Genomic DNA, 23,019 nt, shown 5'->3' with positions numbered 1-23,019 from the left:
GCAATTAGCCCTGATGACCATGAACCCAAGCTTTCCAGATCATTATACACACCAGTCAAAATTTTCTTGTTCTCTGATTGGCTAACTAAAAGATTTTGCACAAAGACTGTGTCGGAGACTGGACGACTATGGCATCTTGCTGATGTTATTCTGCGCGCTACAACTTGTAACCTACGACACTCGGATTGAAACTTTGCCACCTTTTTTATGCTTTCCAAATGCTGCTTGCTGGCTAATTCAGCTGTCTGAGTGCTCAATTCTCTCTCTAATGTGCACACACGTAGTTGTTCAGATTGAGCAAGGAGCTCGGTCATTAAAGATTTGTTTTCTTTCTCTAGAGATTCAAGCCTCAAGCTGATAGAATTATCAGTATTGGTAAAGGCCTCAGTTTTTGCAGTTTCAAGTTGTGCATGAAGCTGCTTGAGCTGTTTTTCAAGCTCCGACTTCTTAGATTCCCATTCAACTGTCTTCAAAAGGATGGCATCCTGAAGTTTCTGCTCTTGCGCCTCCCTTGATTGTCTCAGCTGCCTAACACATTCTTTGATAGCTTCCTCAAGGTGGTTGATTCTATCCTCGAGAAGAGAGTTTTTCAAAGAAGAGGCTTCAAGTTGCTGTTTCAAAGCTGCAAGTTCAGATTCTGCGGTCTCCCAGCCTACCATTTAAAGTATTCGGTTTAGAAAGGAATGAATATCGAATAAAAAAAAAAGCTCAGTTAGAAAAACATTAATATATAAATTTATAGCAAACTCAAATATCATTGAAAAGCAGCTAGTATTTTCAATGCGCAAAAACAGGAATGGAACTATAAAATTCTCAAATGGAGAGAAAATTATCAAAATTTGTACATCTATAGGGATAAGAAAATCTAGAATTTCTTAGCATTTTAAAGGGCACTTCGGTCAAATTTTGAAGCTTTTTGGATTAACTTTCAATGATCAACATTTGTCGGAGAAAATCTTAACCTGTAATAGCATGTATTCTCTCCCGGCTTCCTGAACTAGACAGGCTTGAACCAAAAAACTGACTTGATTTTCCATCTTCTCCCTCTCGCCTTTCTAAATCCTAAATAGGGAATATTAGGCCACAACATAAGAAAAGGCAAGCAAAAGAGTTGTTATGGGTAGGTGAGTGGGAGCAACAGAGAGGAGAGAACGTGTAATAACTAAAAAAAATTAAATAGACGTTACGCTCACATGCAAAGGAAGAGGAAGGAGCAACGCAAGGCCCTGTGTTTGTATGAGGAAGAAGATAACGCACATACTCTAATTGGTCGAGCCGAGACCGGAAAAGAAGAGGAAGAACGGAAGCCTTTGCATGCATGTTAGAGTTGTCAACCAAGATAAAAGGGTGAGTTAAAGATTTTAATTAAGTTATTTAATAAAAGTGTATATAAATAAAGTAGATGTTTATTTAAATAGTGTTAATAGAAAATTTAATTGAATCAGAATCGAAATTATTAAGTTTCGAATTAAAGTAAAGGAGATGCAAACTTCTTGTACTAGAGAAGAGGAAGAGTCACGAGAGCAAAGTGAAGAGCCGAAGTTCTGATTTATGTGGCCGAAGACAAAGATGTTTTAGGGTTGTATGATTTTAATTGTTTACTTACTAAATACTAATAATAGGTTTACCTTAATCATATATTAAAGGCAAAAGAATAGAGCCTAAATCAATCAAAATTATAAGGGGGAAAGAGGAATCTTTTGCTCAAAGAAGCAAACCAAAGCTTTTAAGGTAAGAATTTATATACTTATTTATATGTGTTGTTTTTTATTATATGTCAGTAGATAGATCTTAAGTTTTCATGAGTAGATTTAGTGGGAATTTTTAAAAAGAAAAATATTTAAATAAATTAGATATATTTAAGTCTTTCTTTTAGAATGATGTTCTTATAATTACATGCAACTTTGACTGATATAGGTGATAATCAAGAAAGTGAAGTGGTTATTTTTACAAAGGACTTTTAAAGCATAAGAATAATTATTTTCTTGTATATATTAAATTAAGGTTTTATTGAATAAAAAAAGGAATGCCTTATTGCTTTATATACCTATTTTTATAATCTGAGGCATATTATGAATGAAAGAATTTCTAAAATCAATTAAATGAAAATGAAAAGGGGAAAGTAGTAGTTTCAATAACCTTAAATGGAAGTAAATAAAAGTAGTGAAATGTAAAAGCTTAAGTCATTCAAGATTATTCCTAAAGAATATTGGAAGGGATACGATGTACCCATACACAATAAAAGAAATGAAAATGATAAATGTGTAACTTCATGTGCAAATTTTTTAAGGTACTTACGAGTACAATTTTGGGGATACCTTCAGATATGACGTTAATCCTAATATGATTTCTTAAAAAGGTTAAAAATGATAGTAACTTAAATTAAAATTGGAAGGGTTAAATTAAAAATGAAGTTTACAGTTTTATGAAGTGATGAATTATATTTCTTTTGGTTATTCATATATAGCATTTGCATATAAATTTAATGCATATTATGTTGTAATTGCTAATTAAGTTGTGAAAAAACTTACTATTTAGTTTAATTATTTTTTTCAGAAAAAGAAAAACTATAAGATTGATACGTTTGACAGGAGAGATTTAATTTACAGGACTAATGCTTGTATGTATTATGAGTATAGTTTTTTTGTACTATTTTCATTTAGATAGTGATATATTGTTAACACTAATTTGAGATATTGTCTAATGAATGTTGTTATGTCTGGATGTTTTGATTTTTGTGTAGTATACTTTGTGATTTTTTTAGTGACGCTTTTCTATATATTGAAGTTCTGAAATTATGTGAAAATTAAATTAAATTTTAATAGTATCCATCTGCAATTCCCGACTTGGTTAATTTTAAACTATCAAGTTAGGTCGTGACAGAACGACAAACACACGAGTAAATAAACCTTCCATTTGACCAATACTTGCGAGAGCAAGCAAGAAGAACCTTCAGTCATATAGCCGACTATTTTATGGCTTTGATGGCTTCGACAAGATAGATTGAGGAAGTCGAGGAAGGGGGAGAGGTAGGATTATAAATGAACCATTACACTCGAGGAACAACTTGAACTCAGCTTGACTAGTACTCGAGTTTGTTCAAATTATTAAAAAATAAGCTTGGACAATTTTTAAGAACTCAAAAGTTAAACCAACCAAACTTAAATACAGTCCAACACATTTACTTGTGCTTACGAAAAAACTCATTTGTTGTTCAAGAAGTAACTCGTTAAATGCTTTGTTATATGCTAGATGAATGCTCAAATCATATATGATATATTATTTAAATAAAATTTAATTAGTTTTCACTTATTTAATTATATATTTAGTAGTAATACATTATAACTTAATATTAATATGCATATTAATTTGATGCAATAAATTGTTTTTATTTTATTGTAATTAGTTAATTTGTTAGTATTTATATGATTGCAATTAAATTTGCTTACAGCTTATATATCACTTTATTTAATTGGTATAAACAAGTTAAATATTGATTTCAAATTTATTGAATTACATGTTTAAATTTGTAAAATTAGCTAATAATTTTATATGAAAATAAAGTACTCATTTAAATTTAACTTATTTTTTAACTTGCTGGAGTTACCGTTCGATTCATATAAACACGTTTGGTATGATTATTAAAAAATAAAAACAAGCCCAACATGAAGACACATGTAAAAACTCAACTCACGATTAAGCTAAACATCAACTTGATTCAACTCAATTACAACTCTAGTGAGAGGTAAAAAAGCAATAATATCTCATTCGTCTTCTCTCGTCACAATAATTTTCTTCTACTTGAAGAAATAAGTTAAATTGAAATCCTAGCATTTTTTAATTTACCAATTAATATGTGAATGTGGGAACAATGATTAACTTACAAGTTTGGTGAACTAAAATATTGTGGACATTTGAGAAGTATCAAAACTAAGCCTATTTTAATGCTTATGTGATAGTTTTTATGCAATTAAAATGAGAGATTTTGGGCACTTCCACTCTATATTTTCTCTTGGTTGTATTCAAGTAATCTTATGAGTTTAATGTTAAATTTGTGAAATATAATTTTCAAATTTGTAATTTTAAAAAGTAATTATACATATGCTTTGTCAAGAAAGCTCGCATTCGAGTATAGTTCGTGTTCAGCTCGTTAAGTAATATGTTTGTTAAGCAAATGAGCCGAACAGGAATAAATTTTATAGTTGATGAGACTCGGTTTATCCGCCATCTACATAGATACCACATTTTCATAGCTCTCTATCTATAATGAGACTGCACAACTTCTCTTATATAGTACAACGGTTATGGAAAATTATACATGAGCCGTTGCTGATCTCTCTTAGGCCTGCTATGGAGAACTCTTCAAACCACAAGCATTTCACTGTCATTTGCAGGTAACTGGTACTCAATTCCATTCTTCTTCTCTGGTTCTTCACTCAGTCTACTCTACTGCACCCTAAAAATATCACCCTCCAATTTGGACAGTTGAATGCAATGTGCCCATATCCATGACATTTGAAACACTTAATGGTTAGAGTGTTTTTGGGGGTGCCAGTTTGGTTGGTTATCTTTTCTTCTATGTCGGCTACTCTTCTTGAGAAACAGGTCTAAGTACACTAGTCTCTATTCTCTTTCTAATTGATATGAAAGTTGAATTTATTTGGAAGTTAGAATGAACCTGATGATGTGGTGTTTTCTCTCTATCTTCAAGGCTAAGGTCGGGTTATTTTGTATTATCTAATAGAGTTGTAACTATAACATATTGCCAAAAAAGATCTCAATCCCTTAAGATATTGAGCTATGGTGTTTTCTTCGGGCTCCCTTAGTTCACACATCAACATGAATGTCTTGGATTCAACCGTGTGCTCTCATACTAAGAAATCCTTTTGTTGTAAGTTATGAAGTATCAAGAACAAATCCTGTTTGTAATAAAATTGGTGGAAACTTGTGTTTCATCTCCCTTTCCAAGCAATGACTTTATATTTTCCCTCAAGCTAGATAAGCACCTTATTTTTTTATACCATAGAGATGAACTCTTCTTCAACTTGATGACGACTAGCTTTACCCATCTGTTAGGTAGAACATCTTTACATTCAAAAACTTGTTCAACTGTCTGAAACTACTCGATGAACTCCTATGAATCCATGCGACCATCAAAATATGGTATTTCCACTCTAAAATTCAGGCTTCTCCTCTAATATTCCATGCCAAATCACTGAGATATTGGTTCGCCATCACTAAAAACTTTCTAATATAAGAGATTCACTTTCTCATCTTGATCTAACAAGTCACCATTGTGGGGTTGTCTCCAATGGTGCCAAGCTTATGCTACAGTTAGAAGATTTTTTGCTACATATCCTGTATAGTAAGTTCCAAGACACCTTCCTGAAGGTTTCTCCTTGGCGGTATGGCGTTCTTTTCTCCTTACCAAAGTTTTGGAGGTAGAAATCAAAGTGAATTTTAGAAGAGGTAGGAAAGTTAAATTTTAAAAATTTAGGATTAAAGCTAGAAATTCGGGTGGGAATGGTTAGGGCATGTGGTAGGGATAATTTTTTTGTGAATTTTGATTTGGGGCGAGAAAGACTATCCCTAAAAATTTAGGATTTGTCAAGCTCTAATATCAAATGACATAATTCTAAGACTTCTAGAAGATGTCGGAGAAGACAAAAGAGACTTACAATGCTTGCATGATGGTTAGCAAGTGGGAGGATGGATGGCGGCTGAAATTCCATGTGAAAGGTGGTTGGAAGAGCTGAAAGTGGAAAAACAACTTCCTACTATAAGAAGAAAAACAGTTCCTAGTATAGGAGGGAAAGCAATGAAGTCGTACTTTAAAAAGTTTGCAACGGTTTTGAAAATTTGCATGAATGAAAATAGCAAGAAAGCAGCAAAACGGTGAGGTGCAAACATTGAGGGTGATACCATCTGCTCTTGGTTAAGCTACAAACACACTACTTGCAAAAGGAAGAGGTCGAAAAGCAAAAATCAGAGAAAAATCTCTAAAATCATAAAATCAAGCTAAAAATTCAACCAAATATAATGCAGCATATATAAATGTGTCCTAATAAAAAACAATCGAATTAGAAAATAGATACATAGGAAATAACAAGAAAAGAAAAGATAAAGGACACTTTCTACAAATAGAAAATAAATAAATAAAAAATTTCTCGGGGCCCGTTACTCTTGTGATCGTGGGATCCACGACATGCAAACCCGAGAAATCCCAATAATCCCGCATCCTACATCGACTTCAGTAGATTTTAATGGGTGTCATTGGATTTAGATGTTTTGATAACCTTGTTAATGGACTAATATAGGTAAAATTCAATTAATATTGAATAAAAATAATTCAAAAATTTTAGATCACACCCTTCTATTGGGTTTTTCTTGACAATTTTCAACACCAAGAAAGTTGGATGTCACATTAGCAATTCGTCATTAAAAAGCAAAAAACATAAGAACCTATTCAAGCCTTTCTATTAAACCTATAGTTATAAAAGGGCAATGGTAGAACACCTGGTGGGATATGATTTATCAATAAAAAAATAATTAGTCTATACTTCTATTCATGCATAGGCCATCATGCTCTTTTGTTGACTCAAATAATTCTCCGACAAGATATATATGATTTACTATAAGTTTTGGGGTTTCAAGCATAAAAGCTTACATGCTTTTTTAGGATTCTCAGCACATAAAATTTCAAGGGATATCATCTCAATATCCATGACCTCCTTTGAGACACACACGTAAGGAAGTATCAAGAATGCTAAGATTAAATTAAATGGTGCAATTGACTTAGTAAAGTAGACCGGTGGGCTAACTCAGTCTCAGCTCAACAAATGGCTCATAAGCCGAGTTTGATAAGCTAATGAGCTTACCTCATTAGCAAGTTCCTTTAAAAAAAATATTAAAATAAAATAAAATTTATAATATTTCAAGAGTTATGTGCAAAGTTTTTATATTTAAAAATTATATTTCACTTTCTTATATCAAGTGATTTTTTATTACTTCAACATTTTCTCAAATTTTTTAACATTTTAATACAATAACTACTTGAATCAAAACTACATTTCTAATTTCAAGAGTTATGTGCAAAGTTTTTATATTTAAAAATTATATTCCACTTTCTTATATCAAGTGATTTCTTATTACTTCAACATTTTCTCAATTTTTTTAACGTTTTATTACAATAACTACTTGAATCAAAACTACATTTCTAGTTTCATAATAAGAAGCCAACTTGAGCTCATAGAATTGAGCTCAAGCTCAAAATTATTTAATTAATCAAGCTCAAGTTGCGAGTCATTCCAACTCCACTAAACTCATTTACACCGCTAGATTGAGCCTTAAATTGTGCTCTTCGTTTTTGACATTAACTAGAGAATCAAAACTAGATCCCTTTCGATTAAGGCTAGTCATTTAACACTGAATAATCAACATATAATAGCAAATGATTTATATTTTAAATTTTAAAATCTATCACTTGAAGCTTAAATCAGATAGTTGGGGAAATGATGACCAACCTGATCAAAATCACATGCTTCCGTCGTCCCGAGTTATCATTGTCTCTGATCTACTTAGTTAGAAGAGATAATCGACCCAACCAAACTGATCAACATATAATAGCAAATGATTTATATTTTAAATTTTAAAATCTATCACTTGAAGCTTAAATCAGATAGTTGGGGAAATGATGACCAACTTGATCAAAATCACATGCTTCCGTCGTCCCGGGTTATCATTGTCCCTGATCTACTTAGTTAGAAGAGATATTCGACCCAAACAAACTGAAAATCCTTATTAGCAACCATGGGTTGCATCATCCAAGGGATCCTTGTACATCTGAGGTGGATGTTTGACTAAGGAGACAAATTTAGTTCGACATCAATAGACAGAAGATTTTATGTCAATCAATTGTACTCATATGGTTCATAACTCAAATGGTAATAAGTTGTTGAGAAACATACGAGTTGCAGTATTGACCATAATATAATTGTGTCATTTGACGGCAACCACTCGGTCAGAGGGCTCTGGTCGTAACTATTATTTTGCGGCACCATTTAACGACAAAACCACGCAAACAATGGACTCGGATCACATCTTTATTGTTATGCAATTTTCCAAGTTGTTGAGAAACATACGAGTTGCAGTATTGACCGTAATATAATTGTGTCATTTGACGACCACTCGGTCAGAGGGCTCTGGTCGTAACTATTATTTTGTGGCACCATTTAACGACAAAATCACGTAAACAATGGACTTGGATCACATCTTTACTGTTATGAAATTTTTCTTATTGTGAATATAGGAATGCATTTGATATGACATTACTCATTGTGAACTGAAATCAATCCAAAGTTTGTCACCATCAACAAACTATTCATAGTTTGGTTATTTTGGATTTAACTTTGAGGATACGAGAGTTCTTTAATTTTAAAATAACTTAATTTTTTCAAATGAACATTGCAAGCTTATCAGGAGAAGTGAGTGAAAACTTCATTTTATCTAGCAAAGCATTCTCATACTGTTTAATTTTAAATACTAATTCATTTTAGTGGAGCGCATACGGGGTTTAAATTTCATACAGTTGATAGCTTAAAGAATTTTATAGATTTTGAAGAGTTGCGCAATCTTTAAATATGAATTTGATATGAAATTTACAATAAAAGACGCTTGCAAGATTTTGAAATTATGCATAGTTGACTCAGTTTTATAAATATTATGCAGCATATACAACTAACTAGTATCCAACTTATCATTCATATGAGCCTCGAAACTACTCGTCAAAGTTCCATAACATTTCTTTTGACTTAAGGAATACCCATGTGGTTTATATAGGCTTTGAAAACTTTAAAGCCATTTGAAACTATTAACTTTTATTTAGAGATTATCTCATTGGAGTGCATGCAAGGTTACAACTTTGGGCATTAAGAGGGACCGTCTTCTGTTTGCTAGCAGAAGTATTGTGAATCCAGTGGCGAGCAATTTTAAGTCAAAAACTTTAAAGCCATTTGAAACTATTAACTTTTATTTAGATATTATCTCATTGGAGTGCATGCAAGGTTACAACTTTGGGCATTAAGAGGGACCTTCTGTTTGCTAGCAGAAGTATTGTGAATCTAGTGGCGAGCAATTTTAAGTCAAACTTAGCTTTTCAAATAAGAGGATTCTAATTTTAATTTAAGCTTGACTTTCTGAAATTTGATATTTCAATTTTCGATTAAGCTAAGCCACCAAATATATTAGATAATTTTTGGAAGCACAAATATTGAATATTTGGGTCAATTTAATAACTTCAAATGATTCAAATCTAAGAGTTTGAATTTAAAAATCTCAAAATTTGGATTAATTTTAAACCCTGGCTCTTAGTTTTGAAAAACTCAATTTTGGGTTAATTTTCAACAATTGAAACCTAAGTTCGAAAATTCTCCATGATTTTGATTTTAAACCTTAGGATTTCAAGTTTGAAAGCCCCAAAATTTAAATTATGTTTCTTAAAAAAATCCTTAAGAGCCTAAATTCTAAATCCCAAAATTTCTAAATTATTTTTAAACCCTAAGAAATTACATTTCAAAGCCTCAAATTTTCAAATATTTTAAAATTCAAATGATTCATATTTTTAAATTAGTTTATAAATTCAGAAGGTCTAAAAGTTTAAAATTGTTTACAAGTTCAATGCACCCAAAATTTTGATAGTCTTCGAGCATCAACTTATGCTAAAGGGCACCAACAGAATGCCAACCTTCTCAACTGTCTTAAAAGGCTCGCTTGTCAGCGTTGTGAGACACCGAGGCCGGAAAGCAAAAATAAAGTATTTAACCCGCAGTTTTAATAGACGCAACAAGCCTTCAACGCACATGAAAAAAGAGTCAAATCCCAAGTAAGTATTTTCCTAAATGATAATTTACTTCCCCGAATGGTACTTAATTCTCAATGATGGGTACTTGCGTCTCCCAAAATGGGTAATTTAAGAACATCTAATTTAATAAAAAATTTCCAAATGAGTCTGTGATTTCTCCAAACTGCACTTAATTTCCAAAGATGGGTACTCGCACTCCCTCGAGTGGACATTGTAAAAATTGTCATATTATCCCATTTTATATATTTTCTAGCGAAGCGATAATATTAACGATGACGATTCCATATTAGAAATTATAGCTTGAGTATGATGTGCCACAGCAATCCCCATCTCCTGTAGCTACCAACGAATTTGCTGTTAAGGGTAGATGTGTCCAGCTCCTTCGGATGCGAGCAATGCCATTTTTCCTATGAAGTGTACTATCTATTGTATTTTGGTGTTAAATGTATCCACGTCATGATAGTATATTCCTACATTATTCTGAAGTTAATAAATCTATTGAGAAGATGGTGCTCAAACATGTATATATTAGGATCATCATCCTCAGCTTTTAGTAAAGCCTGCTCATTCTATCTGTCATATCAGCAGCATAATATATTCTATGATGAGAATGACCGCATTCCTTTGCAAGATGAAGCTGCCCATCTTCTCAATAATCAAATGATGCACCCATAGCTATTAATTAATTAATCCTTTCGTTTTGCAAGATGAAGCTGCCCATCTTCTCAATAATCACATGATGCACCCATAGCTATTAATTAATCCTTTAGGACCTTGTGTGCAAGCAACCCGTACTATTTCTTATGCATAATTTGTGCTGCATTCATGAAGCTCAACCTTGGTAATTATAGCAACTGATCCATGTTTTGTAACTTCAAGAGCATGCCCTAACCTGGTAACACTACTGCCAACAACTTAGTGCCCAAGACTACGTGATTTTGCAGAATTCTTCATTTCCACACCAAGAATCCAGGGTATACCTCACTCTTTTGTTGAGTTTCTCTAGGTTGAGGCATCAGATATATCACAACGTTGTCGAAGAAGTTGATGCCAGCCTTGAAAGCCTCGTTTGTGAGGTGGTGAGAACGCGGGAGTGAGTTATATTCTCTAAAAGTCATGGTACCTTAGTGGTTTGGGTAAGACCGATGACATGATGGATTTAATATTGGCTTGAAAAAAACTAATTCCGTTGAGCGTTTGTGAGGTGGTGAGAACGCGGGAGTGAGTTATCTTCTCTAAAAGTCATGGTACCTTAGTGGTTTCGGGTAAGACCGATGACATGATGGATTTAATATTGGTTTGGAAAAAACTAATTCGGTTGAAGTTTGTTAGATTTAGGTTTTTTAACAGATAAGTTTTATTCACTATTGTCTTTATAAGGATAATCTGACTAGGTGATTTGAACTTACAAATTTGTATTCTTATAAATTAGACATTTATTATTAAATTTACTATAATCCTTGTGAGTAGGAGAATCGGACTAGTTGGGAGGGACTTACAACTATGCTATTGTCTTTATAAGGATAATCTGACTAGGTGATTTAAACTTACAAATTTGTATTGTTATAAATTAGACATTTATTATTAAATTTACTAGAATCCTTGTGAGTAGGAGAATCGGACTAGTTGGGCGGGACTTACAACTATGTCCTCTAAACAGTGAAGCCCGATGGATAGCATTCATAGTTTAATTATCTTGGTTTTAACTTTTAGTATATGAGGGTTCTTTAAGTTTAAAACCTTAAATTTTTCAAATGAATATTGCACACTTATCAGATGAAGTGAGTGAAAACTTCATTTTAACCAGCACAACATTCTGAAATTGTTTAATGTTAAATATTTAGTTCACTTCGATGAAGCACATGCGGTTTTTCAATTTCATATATTTAAATAGCTTAAACAATTTAATAGATTTTGAAAACTTGCACAATCTTTAAACTATGAAGTTCAAATGAAATGTACATTAAAAGGCATGCGAGATTTTGAAACAATGCATAGTTGACTCACTTTGATAAAAATTTTAAAGCATATATAACTAAAAAATCCAACTTATCATTCACATAAGCCTCAAAAAAATTCGTCAAAGTTCTAAGACATTTTATTTGAATTAAGGAATACCCATGAAGTTTGTATAGGCTTTGAAACCTTTAAAGCCATTTGAAACTAAAAGCTTTTATTTAAATATTTTCTCGTTGAGGAGCATGCAAGGTTACATCTTTGGGTTTTAAGAGAGACTGCCTTCTATTCGCCAGTAGGTGTATTGTGAATCCAGTGGCGAGCAATTTCAAGTCAAACAGTTTTCAAATAAGGGTATTTTAATTTCAATTTATGCTTAGCCTTCTGAATTTTGAAATTTCAATTTTAAATTTAGCTAAGGCCCCAAATATATTAAAGTATTTTTGAAAGCACCAATATTTAATATTTGGGTCAATTTTGGTATATTTAAATGATTCAAATCTAAGAGTATAAATTTAAAAACCTAAATTTTGAAGTAATTTTAAATTGTGGGCTCTTAGTTATGAAAAGCTTAATTTTGGGTTAATTTTCAACCATTGAAACCTAAGTTTGAAATTTCTCATTTTTAATTTTAAACACTAAGATTTCAATTGTGAAAGCCCCAAAGTTTAAATTATTCTTTTGAAAAAAAAATCCATAAGAGCCTGAATTTTGAAGCACCAAATTTTCAAGTTGTGTTTAAAACCCTAAAAGCTGACATTTCAAAGCCACAAATTTTCAAATATTTTAAATTTCAAATCATAAATATTTTTAAATTATGTTATAAATTTAAAAGGTCAAAAAATTTTAAATTATTTACAAGTACAAATCACCAAAAATTTCAGCAACTCCCGGCATCAGCTCCATCAGTGAGCACCAAGAGAATGTCAACTTTCCCAGCTGTCATAAAAGATTCATCGGTCAGTGTTGCCAGACACAACAGCTATCGAGCAAAAATGAATTATTTAACTCGTGGTCTTAAAAGACACAACATGACTTTAATGTACCTGCAAAAAATGTAAAATCACAAGCAAGCATTTCCCCAAACGGTACTTTACTTTCCCCGAACAGTACTTAATTACCAAGAACAAGTACTCGTGATTCCCTAAACAGGTATTTTAAAAACCCCTAGATTTATAAAATTTTTCAAATGAATCTGCGATTTTTCCGAAAGGTACTTAATTCTCAAGAATGGTTACTCACGTTTCATCGAGTGGACATTTTAAAAATTACCCTCTTGCCCTATTTTATACCTTTTCAAACGAAGCAATGATATCGACGACGATGATTCCATATTAGAAATTACAGCTTGAGCACGATGTGTCATAACAATCCTATCTCTTGTAGCTACTAGTGAATTTGTTGTTAAAGGGTAGATATGCCCAGCATCTACGGAGGCAGTGTCACTTTTCCTATGAAGCGTATTATTTATTGTATTTCTATGTTTAATGTATCCACGGCATGACAGTATATTCGTTCAAAATCCTAAAGAAAATAAATTTATGGCAAATTGGTGCTCAAGCATGTATATATTAGGACCATAATCATCAGCTTTTAGCATGGCTTGCTCAATCTCTCTGTCGGTCATATCAACAGCATGTTCTATCTGTGATGACAATGACCCCCATCCTTTGCAAGATGAAGCTGCCCATCTTCTCCATAATCAAATGATGCACTCATAACTATTAATTCCTTAATCCTTTCTAAACCTTTTGTGCAAACAACCCTTATTGTTTCTTCATCACACAAATAATCTCCTTGTGCATAGCTTGTATTGCAGTCATGAGGCTCGGCCTTGGTAATTATAGCAACGGTTCCATGTTTTGAATTTTCAAGGACAATGCCTTAATCTGACAACACTGCTAACAACTTAGTAGCCAAGGCTACATGATTTCGAAGAGTTCTCTACTGCCACACCCAAATTCCACAGTAATTCCTCGCTCCTTCCTTGAGTTGCTCTATGCTGAGGCACAAGATATATCAAAGCGTTGTTGAAGAAGTTGATACCAGCCTTGAAAGCCTCGTCTGGAAGGCGGTGAGAATGTGGGAGTGAGTTTTGTTCTACAAAAGTCGTGGTATCTTAGTGGTTTCAAGTAAGAGGGATGGCAGGATAAGAAAAGTGGTAATTTTGCTGATCTTTGTACGCCGCTGCATCGTCGTTGCTTTGTCAGCTAGCACTAATCGTAATGGAATGGTCGTCGACAAGAGGAAACTTTGGTTGTTTTTGTGTGTCACGATCCCGTTGTTTTCCATCTTGAGAGGGATTGAACTGAAGAGAACAATTAGAGTTTTGATGTTATGTATGCCATGATCCAGTTAACTTGTAGGTTGCATTCTGTCGTTGCGTTTAGGTTGGAGATATGGTGAGAGGAAGATGAAAGGAGGCTAAAAGAGGAGAAAGATGGGAGTATGTCTTGATTCCGTCATTACCTTCCCATCAAGCCCTAGTCATGACCGTGCTATTGTATCGAAGAAGAGATGCGCAAGAGAGAAAGACGGGAGTTTTAAAGGTTCCTGTATATATGATTCTATAATTGGCAAGCCCTAGTCATGTCTGTATTGTGATTGTTGAGGCCACGAGAGGGATATTTAGGAGTTTCAAAAGTCTTTGCATGTCGCCCGACATTGCTTTCCAATCTGGCTCTAACCATGACTGCATCGTAAAGGCAGGTGAGGGCTTCTATGAGGCTGTGAGCGAGCGTGAGGAACCAAAAGTTTCTTCTCTATCATGTGAAATGAAGAGAAGGGTGGTGATTTGTCAAAGTTCCTTTGGCTCAGCTTTTTGAACCCCAAAATGGAGAGGACTCTTCGGTTATTTTCATAATGAGAAGCGAGAGTAGTAAGAGCATCATCGGGCGGGAGTGGGTAGGACTTTATTTACTTTAATTTCTTTTTATTTATTTTATTTTATTTTTCTTAATTCAAATTTAACAATCAATATATGGTTGGGTGGATATAATATATTTTAATAAAGGTAGCTTATAATGATGTCAGAAGGAACTCGAGAACAAACGTTCAGCATTATTCAACATATAAGTTGTGCAAAAAAATCTTTGCTGAATAGATTTAAAACCTCTTTAAGCACTCTGCAACAATGAATGAAGAAATAAGATCCATAAAACTGACTTTGACGCACTCTGCAACAATGAATGAAGAAATAAGATCCATGACTTTGAATAGTTAAAATATGGCTAATAACAATGATTGGAGGGTGACACTTTGACACTAATGTTAAGCCTCTCATCACAATTTTCATACATATTATTCACATTTCTCACTCAACTCATTAGAAACCTCGGGTACAAGAAATGTCATTTGCCAAAAGGCATAAGTATCTCAATTTTAATAATACAGCATAAAATTATATTAATGCTTCTTTATCTTAACTTATATTGATTAGAAACTCTTCTGCCACTTGATTGATGCTTCTAATGTTAGTAATCACTCCATCATCAATTAACCTCACTGTACTTTGACATGCTTACATTCTCCTTAACGTACACTTAAATCATTCTTATAGTACTTGATCAAAATTTTTCAAAATTAATAAAATAAAAATTATGCAAACATATTTTAGTTCAACTTTATAATTTTTAACTAATTGCCTGACAAAAATATTAATTTAATGTCAATCTTCTAATAACATAAAATTAATTGAGCTTTGGAACTGACATTTCTCAGCTTTTACTCCATTAGACTTCCCCATAAGATCAAAAAGCAAAATCTTAGTTTCATTAGATTTTAATGTGACTTGTTAAGCACGTGTAGCAGGAATAAAATAGTATATATCGAGACAGATGTACAAAGTTTTTGCATTCTGAAATTACTTAAGAGGGATACGACTAAAAGTAAGAACCTACTGCAAAGTGAAAATAAATTGTTCAGGAGCAAGACAGATTAATCTACGATCAACCTTTGCTGAGCCAATACTTAAAAATTTGCAATGATTAAGAAATTCTTAAGAGCGAAGGATGAAGTTGCCCTAGATTACCTGAAATGGCTTCTTCTGTAACTTTTGCATGCTGCTTTATCAGATCTTCTTTCGCTGCAACATCTAAAAGAGCAGCAGAAAGCTTCTCATTTAAACTCTTGACAGTTGCAGGTCCTTCATTACCCTCATTAATCAATGAAATTTCTAATGAGTGAGCATGTTTTATAGAACTTTCATTGGGAAAAGAGCCAAATACCTCCTGAAAAGCAAAACATTAATTAAGCTATTATCAAAATTTCATCCATCCAACCTACGTAACCAAAAGAAACACAATAATGCACACATAAAATGCGGAAGCAGAGCTATCATAGGATAGTAATGGTTTAATAAACAACTGTTGTAGCCACAATGGTTCGTCTTGAAGCAAAAAATTGTAAAGCGAAAAAAGACGCTCCTTATTCTCTGGCTAAGTAGGTTCAGAAGAAAATTTTAATCATAATAAGATCTTCATGAACCATTGCAAACGAATCAAGTAATGTCATCATGGAAATGCGATCTTCATAAAAAAAAATAGTTGCAAGCGAATCAAGTATTTATAAATGCGTGACAAGCGTTGCTTTTGAAATAATTCATTTATTTTTTAAGGTTCAATTATCAACACAGTAGTCATTTTTGAGGAAATCAAGATAAATTGGGCAGGAACAAGCAGTGATGTAAGCATTAAAGTTCTAACGTTAGATTAAAAAAGAAATCAGAACATGGCTCAAATAACTTTTGAAGAAAGTTCTTATGCATAGAAGATCAACAATGTATTACATAACCTAATTCCAATGGCACGAAAGGTGTAAGAAAACGTTAATACTATTCACTACAAAACAATGGCCACCAAAATCTAAACATATGTACAAAGGTAAATTCAAATTAAATAAGGGATGCAAATAAAAGGTATTGGAGAGCTTAAAAGAAACAAGGTTATCATACATATGATCAGAACCAAGTGAAGGGGCATCTTATTTTCTTGAATAGCGTTAGATCCAAACCAGTTCATGTATGATAACCAAACCTTACTAGTTGGCACTATAGAAAAAGAAAAAAAAATGTAGCAGAAAAAAAGAGGAAGATAAAGGACTATAAAGAGAAAAGCTCAAAGTATTCTGTTTACTATAGAAAGTGGAACAAAATACTATAACAATCCCATCTTATGTCCTCTGACCCTATATTTAGAAGTGTTAGTGATACAGGTGTCTGCGCTTGGAATGTTGAACCAGCTGGGGTGCACCTGGACTGGTTTGGTCCTAGCTTTTGAGGGGCAGACCGGCTCTTCAGGACCTTGGAATTTCCGCCCAAGGAGAGTGTGTCCACTCCTAGCTATCCTAGGACTATATATTTGTTTTTGTGATGCTTAGGATTCAATTTTTACTGCGTTTCATTTCAATTTCCTTTCTAGGCTTGTATCCAAGGGTTCCAAGTGGTGCTCCGGTTGTATCTTGTTCCCAAGGTGGTGTTTATCCCCTTCTACCCTTTCCCACTCAATCCTACATTGATCCCCTTCATCCTCATCGTTGTCCACGCTTGCTACCGCCCCCAGAAAAACAGCAACCTGTCTTCAAGTCTCCAGCCCAGCCTTTTCAGACATTCCTCCTCTTACAGTTTGATGCTGCCACCCAGGAAATCAACCCACCACTGTCCTCCTTGTGGCCATCACCCAGAACCTCCCTACAGCTGCTTTTCCTATTGTTGTCCTACTGTCTGGGCCTTCACTACAGCCAAACAAACCCCAACCAGAGCAACCACAACTACAGCCAAATAAAACCAATCAAAACAACCCAACCACAGCCAACCAAACCTCAAAACAAAGCAGCCTCATCCAGAATAGCATGGAACGCATACCCAAAACAGAAGTGAGAGCACAATTCTTATGCACTTGCAAAGCTCACACCTAAGTTTTCAGCAATACGCACAGAGCAACACAAATACACAACAAATCCCCCAAAAATTGAAAATGAAATAACCATCCACAAATTCGAAGTAGATAGCATGGAATACAAAACCCAAATAGCTTAGAATGCACACCCTAAACTAACAATCAAACTCGTCAATATAGAGAAGATCGAAATCTGGAAATCCAGCGGCAGGGAAGAAAAACGAGAACAATAAATAGAAAACTTCTTCGTGTGACCAAAACCAAAGAAAGAACGATATACATATAGATGATTCAAAGGCAAGAAGACGGATGAGGAAAAAAAACTCACTGATGTGCCCTAACTCGAGATGCCGAAAACGAATACGGGGAGAAGCCAAAACTAGGGTGTAATATCGTGAATAAGATAGGGAATGCAGCAATGTATTTTCCCCACCACACTATAGCACATTTTTGTGGAATCGAGCCCCAACATGGAAACCGTTTTGTCTTCAAACTCATGATTAACTTCAATGATGTGCCCTGACTCGAAACCGCAAAACGCACCTAACTCGGAATTGTTTTGCATTCAACTTTTCTTTGACGAACACACTAACAAAGCGGGCTCCCAAATGAACCAAATTTGCTTTTCAAAACAAAAGGCGGCTGAAAAGCTACCCCAAACACACCCTAAAGCAGATGATATGAAAAATTGACATCAATCCTCTACATTTTCAAGGCTCTCCAGGAAAATTCCACAATGTCCTTGAAAATGAACTATGTCAGCTATTCCCTGTGGTCTGTGCTGAAGGTGGCACATAAATGAAGTGTACAATCTGGTTTCCCATCGTTGGTTGAAACCCTTTTACTTCCTCTAAGGTCCCAACCCAACATTTCTATATACATCTAGATGGTCTCCTGCACACTCTCCACAACTTCGAGATAACAAGCTTGGGATTGTATCAAATTTTCTCTTGCGATTACCACTCTTCTCTAATAAGTTGGCACATCTACTATGAAAGCTTCAAATGTGGATTAGGTAGCTAGTGTATCCATGATTATGTAATCAACCATGACAATCTATTGGCCCTCTCCTAGCTAATCGAAAAGCCATCATCATTTTTGTCTCCCACCTTTCGCTAAAAACCCATAAGTTCAGTAAATAGTGGGCGTTAGATATACTCCTTCCAAATTCATCTCATCAAACGCTCCCATGAAAATTAAGTTGATGTAACTTCCTATCTCGATCAAGATGTTTCCAATTTAGCGGTTGACACTCAGAGCTATAACCACTATAGCATAATTGAATGGGATTTATGCTTAGTTGCTTATCAACCTCTGTAAGGATGACAAGTGTGATCTCCGCAATAGGCAAGCTAGATGCCATAGTCATGTTTGCCTTTCCCCACCGAAGTGTGTTGAGACTTGCCTGAAGGGTAACACCCCCGCTATATGCATTTTTTGTAGGTCAGGGTTTATTTCTTTGATCCTCCACAAGCTCCTTTCCTAATCTCCTCCAAAGATCAGCAAGGATAACTCATTTAGCTTGCTATTTCTGATTAATTCTTTGATACTTAGACTAAGTTTCTCATATGCCGACATTCTTGGTTCGTTACTCTTGTCCTCCACAAACTCATTTCCTAATCTCCTCTTAGGGCTGGCAAGGATAAACTTGTTTAGCTTGCTAGCTCTGATTAAAAATTTTACTAAATTCCTTGGATGCTAATATTCCTCCGTGCAATGCTCGTGGTCCTTATAAAAGCGCAAAATCAAGATGCATCCCACAAGGTTCCTCGTGCTTTAATTGGTAATGTCGCAAGACGCCTCATTTTGAACGGCTTCCCACATCTCTGTCATAGACATTCATAGGGGGTGAGAACAAATAATGGTGAAGTAGTGATGGTCCTGTCTCTTGCCATCATGATCTAGCACACTCTTCTCATTTAGAAGGTTGGGATGGTTCGAAAATTTTTGGTGGTCTCTTATATGAGAGTGAACCCTTCTGAGTTGATACGAATGAACATGTTTTAGCCTACCCAAAGGCCTCCCTATGGTTCTCCTTTACACCTTTTGCTTCCAATTTCAACTTAAGCCACCAATGGGATCGCCTTGGGATTCATGTATGTGGGCTAAAATCCTTGGGGAGCTAATGTGGAAGATTTAGTAATGTTGTTATATTCCTCGACATCATCGTGGTTGTTATCCAACTCTAATAACACAACTAACTTCCATTGCTATTAAAAGTCGATTGTGTATCCAAAGTGTCCTTCTCACTACCCTTATTTGAGGGTGACGTGTGCTAATATGGGCTCCAAATTATAACATCAAGAATATGCCTTTGACACTTACAATGAAGTTCCAGACTCTTTTGGGTCATCTCTCATCTTCAAGAGAGACTTTGAGTTCTTTAGCAGCCTTTGTGTACTAGCAAACCTTACAATGACTATTTTCTTGAACTCGATGAAGTAATAACTCAAAATAGAAGGATATGAACCATCAAAGTGTCATTTTCCTAGACGGTGATGAAAAACAAATGTCAATACAAAGTTTTGTTGATATCGAACAAGGAGGTACCAAAATGACAAAATTAGTTGGATCGGTTCTCCCACTACATGATTCAAAATGCAGTGCCCCGAACTTCCTATGGGATTCTCTTTTACAATTCTTCTACAAAATGTGTTTAAAAGTTGTTGTGATCATCTCTCATCTTTCCAGACTGAGGGGAGCAAATATCTTTTGATGTTGAAATAATAGTTGTCATTAAATATATTAGTGGTGGTTAACACTTAGTTGTTTGCTAGTTTCATCAAATGATGAAGTTTAAAAAACTTTTGGAGTTTTTGGTTCTTGGAACAACACGTGAAACCCACTCAAGGGCGACCTAGATCATTCATAATATCCTCTCCTCCATCCCTATATGTTACCCATTGGTGATGAATTTCTGATTCTCCATGATCTGTGAGGTCTCTTGGTTATAATGATAAGGCTCTTGCAATGTCAGACTCTAAACCATTTGTAGATAACACCCAAACCTCAATATTATGAGATAGATAACGTAAGGAAAAAGGAAAAGTAAATGTAGAGAAAGAAAGAGATGAAGGAAGTAATCTAAGGAAAAGTTTCAAGTATTCTACTCACTATAAAAAGAGATACAAAATATTACACCTATTTGTCATCTGTCCATTGACCTTATATTTTTAAGTGCTTAAGGCAAACAGGAATATACAAGAGAAAACTAAATTTATTAATACATTTATTATAAGATCATGACAAATGGACCTCATGATTGAGGTCCATGGTGTATGAAGAAGGCGCTTGAAGGGACAAACTTTGAGTTTCATTGTATTTAGGTGAGTGGGTATCTGGCCTACTCAAGTTCTCCAAAGATCTAGGCGAAGAACTCTTGCGGCTTGGGTGTGCCACCCGATTCCAAGCAAGTGTCAACTAAACAAAGGTGATTACTTCATGCTACTGTACAGATTGATTCATCTATTTGGTGTACATAAATTATTATTTCATACCAAGATAATGCGCGAAAAGAATTAGGACATCAATGTTCTTTTGATTTTCATTACAATACCAACTTTAGAATTTAAGGTAATCATTGAAAACAATAGACTTACAACTGTTTGTTAAAGGGACTAAAAGTGTCTCCATTAACATAAAGCTATATTGCTTTAATGTGGCATTTAAGAGTACCAAATAGCAGAAGACCCAGGAGAATGACCAATAATCTTTTTTTTCCTTTTCTTGAGAATCATCCTCTTAAAGCCAGAGTATTAAAGCATATAATTCAAAACAAGAAAAGAATGGCATAATTACCAAGAAGACTAAAAAGTGGAAAACCACTCTTCCCTGAGCCAAATTATGGACTGGGTGATTAATATGTTCTTCGCCAATCAAACACACAATTAGAAATGCAAAGCAAATCACAATAAATTTTTAATGATCTTATTTGATATACAGACACCAATAAATTTTTAATGATCTTATTTGATATACAGACGCCACTTAGTGGGATAATGGGTAGTGATATTGGCTAGTTTTTTTTTTTTTCTTTTTTTTTTTTTGTTAAGAATAGATATGCAGAAGAGGAGGGACAGAAAGGGCATTTGCAAATACAACTAAAATGAAAATAAAAAAGGTGAGACACATGCTGGCATTTACAAACGTCTCGTCTCATGGATGAAGCCTAGAGGTCACATAAGAACACAAGCTAAATGTGAATAATTAAAAGTTCTCCAGAGATCAATTCCTGATGAGCATTCAAGCTTCTCATATTCGAAAAAGACAAAATGCAATAGCGACTGAAAGAAAAGAAGTTTCAGAAGAGGAAAGGAAAACCGCACCTGCTCCTCCGAGTATCTCTCAGAATAGGAGGAGACTGAACCCGAGCTCTCAGACTCACCTAAGTTCTTCTCAGAGGGGTTTCTCCTCCAAATCCCACTTCCGTGATCCATCTCTGATATCCTAAGACGTCAGCATTGTCCGCATCAAACCCTGGGAGTATTACTTGGTCTACAACACAAAAAAAGACCAAACCAGGACAAAAAAAAAAGTTAAGAAAAGATAGAGATTCAAGATCCTGCGACCCGAAATCAAAGAAATTAAAAAATCCAACAACAATATTTTTTAAAATTCATATGGCTAAACACAGTGAAGCAAATTTAAAACCCCTAATGCTCAAACCATAACAAAATCTACCAAGCTGAAATTTCTATCCGCCAATTTCGAAAAGAAAACCCTACCTTTCGAGCTGAACAACCATTTGAAGATACAAAAGGGCAAAAATTCAAAAACGGTACGATGGCGAATATATACAAGCAGCTGCGAGCCACACAAATCTAAACCTTTGCTTGAAAATAAAAAATACACAGCCCATGATATTCAAGGAAATGCTCACCAGTTCAGAGCAAAGGGCATGCGGGTAGGAGAAAAAGTTCCACTCTGGGCCGTTCATTCCAGTCTTCTATTCGGTTGAAGACCTGCGGAGACCATTTTCAAATCACTCCATTGAAAACAGGGTCGGCCTTGCTGCAGCGCACCACGCACGCTGTGCATCCGATTTATCTGCTTTTCGACCATTGGGGCCCAGATATTTGATTTTAGAAGTGCTTTTGGCAGCTCCATTTCTCCCTCTCCGTCTTATTTAACACCAATGATTAATTGAAAAAATGCTGTAGTTCAGCTTTTTCTTTAGCGTGGTGAAGCAAAATCGTCTCCGGCGCGCTGGGGGGTATTATATTTAAGATAATGTATGTTGAGTATAATTGTCTATCTCATGCTCTTCATCTATATACTCTTTGAATATGACAGCTTCATTTCATGCGACCA

General features: G+C 34.5%; 1 protein-coding gene across 1 annotated transcript; it reads right to left on the bottom strand.

The window, feature by feature from the left end:
- On the bottom strand, positions 1–22,793 carry LOC110034115 (filament-like plant protein 3; the record flags this gene model as incomplete). Its single annotated transcript, XM_020738392.1, is given in 4 exon segments — positions 1–652; positions 15,846–16,044; positions 22,035–22,203; positions 22,589–22,793. Coding segments are annotated over 3 exon segments (962 nt in total), but the record flags the coding sequence as incomplete, so codon positions are not given.
- Positions 22,794–23,019: the final 226 nt, after the last annotated feature.

Source organism: Phalaenopsis equestris, unplaced genomic scaffold (genome assembly GCF_001263595.1).
Source record: "Phalaenopsis equestris unplaced genomic scaffold, ASM126359v1 Scaffold000002, whole genome shotgun sequence".
Taxonomy (NCBI): domain Eukaryota; kingdom Viridiplantae; phylum Streptophyta; class Magnoliopsida; order Asparagales; family Orchidaceae; genus Phalaenopsis; species Phalaenopsis equestris.
Note: the sequence above shows the minus strand (reverse complement) of the source record. Positions and strands in the feature narration are given on the sequence as shown.